This window comes from Giraffa tippelskirchi, chromosome 13, assembly GCF_054371585.1.
Source record: "Giraffa tippelskirchi isolate mGirTip1 chromosome 13, T2T-mGirTip1v1.2.pri, whole genome shotgun sequence".
NCBI classification, from domain to species: domain Eukaryota; kingdom Metazoa; phylum Chordata; class Mammalia; order Artiodactyla; family Giraffidae; genus Giraffa; species Giraffa tippelskirchi.
In genome coordinates, this window is record NC_137287.1 from 14,268,381 (window position 1) to 14,276,859 (window position 8,479).

At 45.2% G+C, this 8,479-nt stretch overlaps 1 protein-coding gene across 3 annotated transcripts; it reads left to right on the forward strand.

The window, feature by feature from the left end:
- The first annotated feature begins 370 nt into the window (after positions 1 to 370).
- CHCHD2 (coiled-coil-helix-coiled-coil-helix domain containing 2) lies at positions 371 to 6,046 on the forward strand. 3 transcript variants are annotated; one of them, XM_081558135.1, is made up of 4 exons: positions 371 to 495; positions 3,223 to 3,472; positions 4,388 to 4,542; positions 5,741 to 6,046. In XM_081558135.1, the coding sequence occupies exons 1-4, from the start codon at positions 446 to 448 to the stop codon at positions 5,775 to 5,777; spliced, it is 492 nt and encodes a 163-aa protein (XP_081414261.1). In that variant the 5' UTR covers positions 371 to 445; the 3' UTR covers positions 5,778 to 6,046. The 3 variants fall into 3 exon arrangements, with proteins under 3 accessions (XP_081414261.1, XP_081414262.1, XP_081414263.1); XM_081558136.1 differs by having other exon boundaries at positions 4,388 to 4,538; XM_081558137.1 differs by having other exon boundaries at positions 4,391 to 4,538.
- Positions 6,047 to 8,479: the final 2,433 nt, after the last annotated feature.

The window sequence follows — 8,479 nt, forward strand, 5'->3', positions numbered from 1 at the left end:
ATGGTGAGAAAGGTTAAGTAACTGACCCAAGGTCCAGGGACAACCACGCCAGAGGTCTGACTCACTCTCTCAAGGTTGGAGCTGACCTACCACATTAATAAGCAAACGTTTGAAGGTAGAAGCGACGGTCCTTGTGCCCTAGGAAACGGCTGTGACTCTCGCTAGGCTCGGAGAAGTTTCCACACCCACGACCACCTCCGGTATTCTAAACAGTCCTGGCGCCGGGCTTCTGACGTCAACTGCGTGCGACGAAGCGCCGCCGTCACGTCCTGCTCTTTCTGTGACCTTCAGACCCGCGGAGACGTCGGAGAACGGAAGCCCTGTGCGCTGATTGGCCGCGCTCTAAGGCCAGCCCCGCCTCCCAACTTCCGCTCTTGCTCTTCGCAAAATCCGGCAGGGTCTTCGAGTCTCCCGCCTGTCGACGTCGCTTAGCAGAGCAGTCAAGATGCCTCGTGGAAGCCGAAGCCGCACTTCCCGCGTGGCCCCTCCTGCCAGGTGAGACTACCGCGGGGTTTGGGGTCCTGCCTGTGCCGTGACACAGAGGGAAGCTGTGCTTTGCCTCGGGACGGCAGGGCGTCTACGGGCGGGGGCGTCCGAAGGCTGGGGCGGCGTGGGCCTTTCTCCGGTCGCCGCAAACTGGTTATGGGGCTTTGAGTAGCTTTCCCGTTAGTGCAAACTTACTAATTTCGAATGTTCATGAGTTATTTCTTAACATATTTTAGAGTCCATTTTATATTAAAACATGCCAGTTCTAGAAAGTGGATATTTGTAAGTGTAATATGGCTGAAACGTCAAAAATAGCAACAACAGCAATAAAAAAAAGTTGAAAAAATATGGTATAGACAGGAAAATGATCTTATCTCAGTTCAAGTAAATAACCGTTGAGCACCTTCCATAAGCAGTGAGCGTTCCAAGGGTTTAGCCCAGTATACAGTGGCTAAGGTCTCACGTGTGCATGACGTTTTCCGGTTCATAAAATACTTGTAAAATATGCTGTCCGTTGCACCTCCTGATAGCCTCAGAAGGTAGGTGTTTTCCTGTTAAAGGAACAAGGAAACTGGAGAAATAGAATAAGGGACTTGTCCACGGTCATGCAGAGGTAGGAGATCCCTGGGCCAGGCAGCTGGTATTTGTCAAGTGGAGTAAAATTGGAGCTTTGTTCTCGCCCTGATACTAAGGACAAAACTAGTGGCAGAAGCTGAGCTCTGCTGAAGTGAAGAGATAAGGTGTCCACTCCTGAGGTCAAGGAAAACTTCCCTCTCTGCACATGGACAGGAAGGCTCCGTGGGGGTCAAAAAGGGAGGGTGTGCCACCCCATGATAAGTGTGGAATGTACCACAGGCCTCCACGATGGGATCCATCTTAGCAAAAAGTTGCACACGCATCTTGGGGAGGGTTCTAGGAATAGTCACAGTGTGAAAAACGGACAAGATAATAAGCCAAATGTAAACAAAGCCCCTAAAGTACTGTCCTATATAAGTGATTTAAATCACCTCTCTACTGAGCGCTTCATTCAGGATGCTGGCACTCCTCTCTGGGTGTGTATTTCTGCCTAGTTTCTGACTTAAATTAAACTTTGTACCTGTTTTTATAGTTTTTGCCTCCTGGAAACATTTTTGCCTTCCAGCCGGGAAAGAGCCAGGAACTCTGCATCTAACCTCCAGCCCCTGGCGGTCTCAATTCAGTTCAGTCGCTCAGTCAAGTCCAACTCTGCAACCCCATGGACTCCAGCATGCCAGGCCTCCCTGTCCATCACCAACTCCCAGAGTTTACTCAAACTCATGTCCATTGAGTCGGTGGTGCCATCCAACCGTCTCATCCTCTGTCATCCCCTTCTCCTCCTGCCTTCAATCTTTCCCAGCATCAGGGTCTTTTCAGATGAGTTGGTTCTTAGCATCAGGTGGCCAAAGTATTGGAGTTTCAGCTTCAGCATCAGTTCTTCCAATGAATATTGAGGACTGATTTCCTTTAGGATGGGCTGGTTGGATCTCCTTGCAGTCCAAGGGACTCTCAAGAGTTTTCTCCTGGTGGTCTAGTGGTTAGAATTCCTGATTTTCATCCAGATTACCCTTGACAGGTTCAACCCCTGGACAGGGAGCTAAGACCTCTCTTTAGGACTGCTCGCTGCTGTCCTCTATGTGTAGAATTTTCTGGTGACAGCTTCAAAACGTTTCACACAGTACCACATTGCTTCTCTGGACTAAGGTGAATTGTGTTCAAACAGTGTGTTAGGAGTGTAGAGAAGTTCAGTAATGGAAAGACGCTGCTAACCAAAGAAGGGGAAACCACATTTTTTGTAAAGTTAAGCCAGGTACCGGATACCGCCTGATCAGAAGTCATAAACTTTTGACCTCGCCTTAACTGAGGGAAGAGCACCCAACGAAACAGTCTGAAAAATGGACAGAGTATAATCTATGTGAAAGATTTTTAGAGTGGTACTGGACATATTGGGTGGTGGTTTAGTCGCTAGGTTGTGTCTCATTCTTGCGACCCCGTGGACTGTAGCCTGCCAGGCTCCTCTGTCTGTGGGATTCTCCAGGCAAGAATACTGGAGTGGGTTGCCACTGGACATTTTAGTGAAATTTTAAAAATATCTAGATGTCCTACAGATGGGAAATCATTGATACTAGTGTAGGTATGACAGTCCAGGCAAGTCAGTTCCACTTGCTGGGTTTCAGTTTTCTAATCTGTGAAATGAAGGAATTGGACTAGTTTATTTCCCTAGATGACTGTCCGTCTTTACTCAGTTGTTACCTCCCTTGATGGTCCTAAAATTGCAACATCCCAGAACATGCTGCCCTCCCTCTCTTAGTATTTTTTTCCTTAACACTCACTTGATCTCTCAATAGAATGTCAGCTCTATAAAGGCAGAGGGTTTTGTCTCATGAACAGTTATATTGATTTTTATGAAGTTTTGGGATAACTGTGTTCTTAAAGATACTCTAGACTTTGTGAATACATGGAGATGGTTGCAAAAAAGCAGGGAAGGGAATTTTATACTCAGTGATTACAACTTTAACAAAAGGTTCAAGAGAGGAAATGATGTAAATAGCTTAGGGAATTATGTGCTGTGAAGTTTTCTTGTATATATATCGTATTTGCATTTGATAATTTAAAACCCTGAGGTTTATTTTAATATACAAGGGTTATTTGTTTAAGTTGACAGTTTCCAAACCTGGGTGGGAATGGGAACTTACTGGTTTTTGTTCCTTTCTTTCACAGCCGCGCACCTCAGATGAGAGCAGCACCCAGACCAGCGCCTGCAGCTCAGCCACCAGCAGTGGCTCCACCATCTGCCGTTGGCTCCCCTGCTGCTGCTCCCCGGCAGCCAGGTCTGATGGCCCAGATGGCAACCACTGCTGCTGGCGTGGCTGTGGGTTCTGCCGTCGGCCACACTCTGGGTCACGCCATCACTGGGGGCTTCGGTGGAGGAAGCAGTGCTGAACCCTCAAGGCCTGACATCACTTACCAGGTAAGACTTGGGGTAGCATTCCCTTTGGTGGTGTATTTTATCAGAAAACGTAGTTGTTTGTAGGTTCCTTGTGTGTTGGCACTGTCTCCACATGTGGAAAATGGTTTATCAAGAGCCACATTTGGCAGTTGAGTTAGTACCTTCCTTAGGCCAGCATCAGGGAATCTTGTACACATGGTATTTCTTCCCAAGGCGTAGAATCGTAGCAGTTCATCCTGGCACACTGTCAAGCAGCCCCTTTCCCCTTATTTTAAATGTTCTGGGGAGTTCCCTGGTGGTCCAGTGGTTAAGACTTAGCTGTTTCACAGCCATGGGCCCTGGTTCAGTCCCTGATTGGGAAACTAAGATCCCACAAGCCAGGTGGCCTGGCATAAAGGAATGAATGGATATAAATATATATATATATTTTTTTCCTGGTGACTCGTAACTCATCCAGTCTCAATCGTAGTTAAGTGTTCAGAAATCTTTTTTTGTGACTCTAATGCTTTCTGATATCTTTCCTAATATTTGCCACTGCCCTTCTTTCTGACGTGAATTTTCTCCTCTAGGGAGGGTGGGCATATACTTCATTGTGTTCCTAGTGTACTTACAGCTCGCATTCCTCTGTTTTTCTGTAGTAATGCCATTTTTTCCTTGATGAAATGTCACTGAACCATTGATCTTTAGATGCCCAAATAACCACTTTAAATTGCATTTTGTTTGTGAATCTTTCTGACTATGACTGGAATTTTTGTTACAGCTCATTTCTTTCTGCCTTTAAATTTCTTCATGGTCCATGTTAGGAGATAGGAACTTTAATTTGCGTCTGGTTCTAGTTCTGTTTCCCCAGTTAACCTCAAAGAGTGGATATTTCTCTCTGTCCGGGTGTAAGTCTGATTTCCTTTCTTAATAGTCCTAAATGTTGTGCTTTTGTAGGAGCCTCAGGGAACCCAGCCGGCACAACTGCAGCAGAATGGCCCCTGCTTCTATGAGGTGAAACAGTTTTTGGAGTGTGCCCAGAGCCAGGGTGACCTTAAACTTTGCGAGGGTTTCAGCGAGGTGCTGAAACAGTGCAGATTGGCCAATGGTAGGTGACCTCTCAATTCATGATTGAACTTGTATCTGTTTAATGCACTGAATGGTACTCCTGGACCCTTTAAAACTTAGGGAGTCTGTGTTTGATAAATTAAACTGACAAATTGGAGGCGATTTTGTTTACTCTAAAAATAATCTTAACTCTTCTAACAAGGAGCTGGTCCAGAGATCTCTAGTCATTATCTTACCTTTTGCCGGTTGTGTTCTTAGTCTAATTCTTCCTTAAGCAGGTATGGATTAGTGTGCCAAGATCTTACTGTGGCTGTTGCATAGCCGTAATGCTGATTGACCAGAGTCCAGAAATGTGCACAAGATTTGATGGAGCATCGTCAGTCTGCATACCCCATTCAAGAGAGACAAGTTTATTAGATCCCTCTGTGGGACTTTGAGCTTTAGGCTCTTTGGAATGTTGGCAATCAACTTAATCTCTCTCTCTTGTTTTTTTTTTGGTAATTTCCTCCTGTCAACCTAGGAATTCACCATCTATTAAAAATGCTTTTTTTCATTTTACTGCCTTCATTTATGGCAGGAAATAAGGCAGAAGTTAATTTTTTCAGGTGGTTGAACTGTGGAGTTAAGAGATTGCATGGCCAGGTTTTATCAGAAGTCAATGGCGAAGCTCCATCTAATACCAAAGTGACTATACGTCTGCTTCAGAACTCTATGCCCAGAAGGACATACACCCTCTCTTTTTTCAGTTGTGACAAGTGTAGAGTTGAAGTTTGGTTGGTGGCAAGATCCCTAGGGCTTCCCTGGTAGCTCAGTTGGTAAAGAATCCTCCTGCAATGCAGGAGACTCTGGCTCTATTCCTGGGTCGAGAAGATCCACTGGAGAAGAGATGGGCTACCCACTCCAGTATTCTTGGGCTTCCCTGGTGGCTTAGCTGGTAAAGAATCCATCTGCAATGCGGGAGACCTGGGTTCAATCCCTGGGTTGGGAAAATCCCCTGGAGAAGGGAATGACTACCGACTCCAGTATTCTAGCCTGGAGAATTCCGTGGACTGTGTAGTCCATGGGGTCGCAAAGAGTCGGGCACGATTGAGCGACTCACTTCACTTCAAGATACCTTAAACAGTTTCTTATGAAAGAAACTAATAACCTTGGATTTCATCCCTCCTTTCATCGTTTGGAGGACTTCTGCTTTGTTGAGAGTATGTAGCTAGTGCTCTTCTAACAAACCTTTTCTGTTTGCAGGATTAGCTTAATCAAGAAGTTCCAGTTGAAGACATGAAAAATCACCTCTCGTGACCATGTTGATTTAGCATTTAAGATATAATTAGTAGTGAAGATGTGAAGTGTGAGACCACCCGTTAAACCTCTCCTTAATCATTAATAGCTTTAGTGTTTCACAATTGCAGTGGAAGAGGGCATTGTCACTATATAGAAGTTCATTGAGATGGTATTGAGTTTGGGATTGGGCAGAAGAGGCAGTTGTGGCCTCTTAAGCGTGCTTTTCTGATGTTATTGTTTGTGAATTAGAATAAAGTGATTTTCTTTCTAGTCACTTTTCTTTCTTAAGTAGAAGGTTATAAATCACACATGCTGAACAAAATGGATTTTGCAGGAAAACACAGCTGTCTCTACATGTATATAGTTTATAGTCTCTGGGTATTAAAGCAGCAGCCATGTAGGTGCTCCCCAGCAAATGTGCTGCTCATTAAACAGGTTCCAGGTGCAGTACTGTCCTAAATCAGGAGAGTGATAAAGGAAATGTGGGAGCAGAGCCATTATACGTGCGGTCTCCATGTGGCCAGGTCAGCAGTACCTATCACTGTCACCCTGGAACATCCAGTTAATTGGTTGGAGATGAAAAATCATTTCCTTAATGCAGGCGGTTCCCCTGCCAGTGCTTTCACCCTACTTAAGGCATTATGGGGCCTTCCCTGGTGATCCAGTGGTTAAGAATCTGCCTTGCAATGCTGGGGCCATGGGTTCCATCCCTGGTCGGGGGACTGAGATCCCACATGCCACAAGGCAGCTAAGCCTGTGTGCCGCAGCTAGAGTCCATGTGCTGCGATGAAAAATCCCATGTGCTGCAACTAAGACTTGACATAGCCAGATAAAAAAATTTTTTTTAATTCATTCTATTTAAGGCATGCATGTTGCTCTTCCTGAAAGATTCAAGTTGCCTACTCCATGTTACCTTAAGGAGATGGACTCCGTTTAGTGTGCATCATTATTTTTTTTTTTTTTCATGAATCCAGCTCTGTCCTTCACAACTCAAAATTTCATTTGCTTCTGGGAGTTGACCTCAAGTCTACGTTATGGTCTACAGTTTTCGGACTCTCAGATATACCTCTCAGAGCTCCCGTTATCTGATTTTTTATTTTCCTCTCTGTTACCATGAGGTGAGTGAAGTGCTGTTGAGTGAATTATTCAGTTGTTACCGCCTATCCTCAGCGGTGTTCTCAGAGTGCCCCATTCTGTACCTAATCTAATTCAGTTCCTGAAAGAGGCCAGGACTGCATTGCCCAAGGACCTAAATGACCATAGATAATTCACTCTTGTCCAGGCCCCTAGCCTGTTCCCTCTTGGGTTCTCCAGTGGGCTCCTTTGCCTATTTTCCTAAATGCTTAAGACCTCTGAGTTCATAGTGTTAATGCTGTTTATGTCCAAGGCGAGATGGTGTATGTTGGGTACCCAAATAGGGTTGAAGCAGTGAATCCAAGGGAAATGAACCTCTAACAATAAAATGCAAGAGTCTGGCTGACATGGCCTCTCCCTGTGGGGAGCCATGACTGTACAGACAAGGGCACAGGAAATGATTCACTAGGTATGTTGGCCTTTTGCCCTAAGGTCAGAGGGATTTTTGTCTTGCATTGAAATTAAACCAGCATGAGTCTACAGCTTAGAATCAGGAGAGGGGAAAAAATGAGTCTTTTTGACAGTAAGAGGACTTAAGTGTTTTCATCCTTGGGACCAGATGTTGCATCTCAGTAAGCTGGTGGCCTTTATGGATAGAGACAAAGTCATTTACAACTCCTTTCTTTGTAGCAATTCAGCAAAGTATTTCCCTAGAATGAAAGAGATGGTGATGTGGAAAGAGCACGTGGGCCTACACCTGGGGTTGACTTAGGCCCTTCTACTTGGTGACCTCATTGAACAAGTCACATTCTCTAAAATTGGCTTAATACCAGAGTTTTAGGGGCCCAAGTGAGAGTGCATTTGCAGTACATTGTAAAATGCTCATTAAGTGGGTTTTTATAGGCTCAGCATCTGTATGAAGCACTATATTATCTTTTTCTTCATTTGGTGTACTAGACTTAGGGGTTTGAAGAACAGGTAGCTTTGGAATGAGAGAGCATTAAAAAAGTTGTCTACTGGGACTTCCCTGGTGGCCTGGTGGCTAAGACTTCACGCTCCCAATGCAGAAGGCCTGAGTCAGGGAAGTAGATCCCACATGCTGCAGCTGGAGTCTTCATGCAAAGAGGTGGCAAAGAAGATCAAAGACTCCTCCAGCCGCAGCTAGGATTCGACACAGCCAAATAAATTATAAATAAAAAATAAATATAAAAAAGCTTAATTTCTCTGAAATATTTTTTTAAAGTGTCCTTTTTGTGCCGGCATACATTATTTCCAGTTCTGTCAACCTCTTAAGCTAGAATCACGCTGATGAGGACCCTAACCCAAAGAGCCCAAAGCTGCCCACGGTTAGCGCCCAGGTGTTTTCCTGGCACATGCACCTCCTCTCATTCATCAGAAACTGCTGGCTGAAAACAATGAGTTAAGAATGAAATCTTGGAGGCTGATCAGAGATGGAGTCCCGGATAACCTTTGAGGTCTGCATTTGGTCAGGCAGCCACACAAACCGTAGCTGAGCGGCTCCCCCTGGCAGCCAGGCTGCAGGGTGGGCGCTCAGCACACAGAGAAGCCAGTGCATTCCTGGCAAGCTGGCTTTGTTCTTCTCCAGGCCTGGAGGCTGAGGGAGCTCCC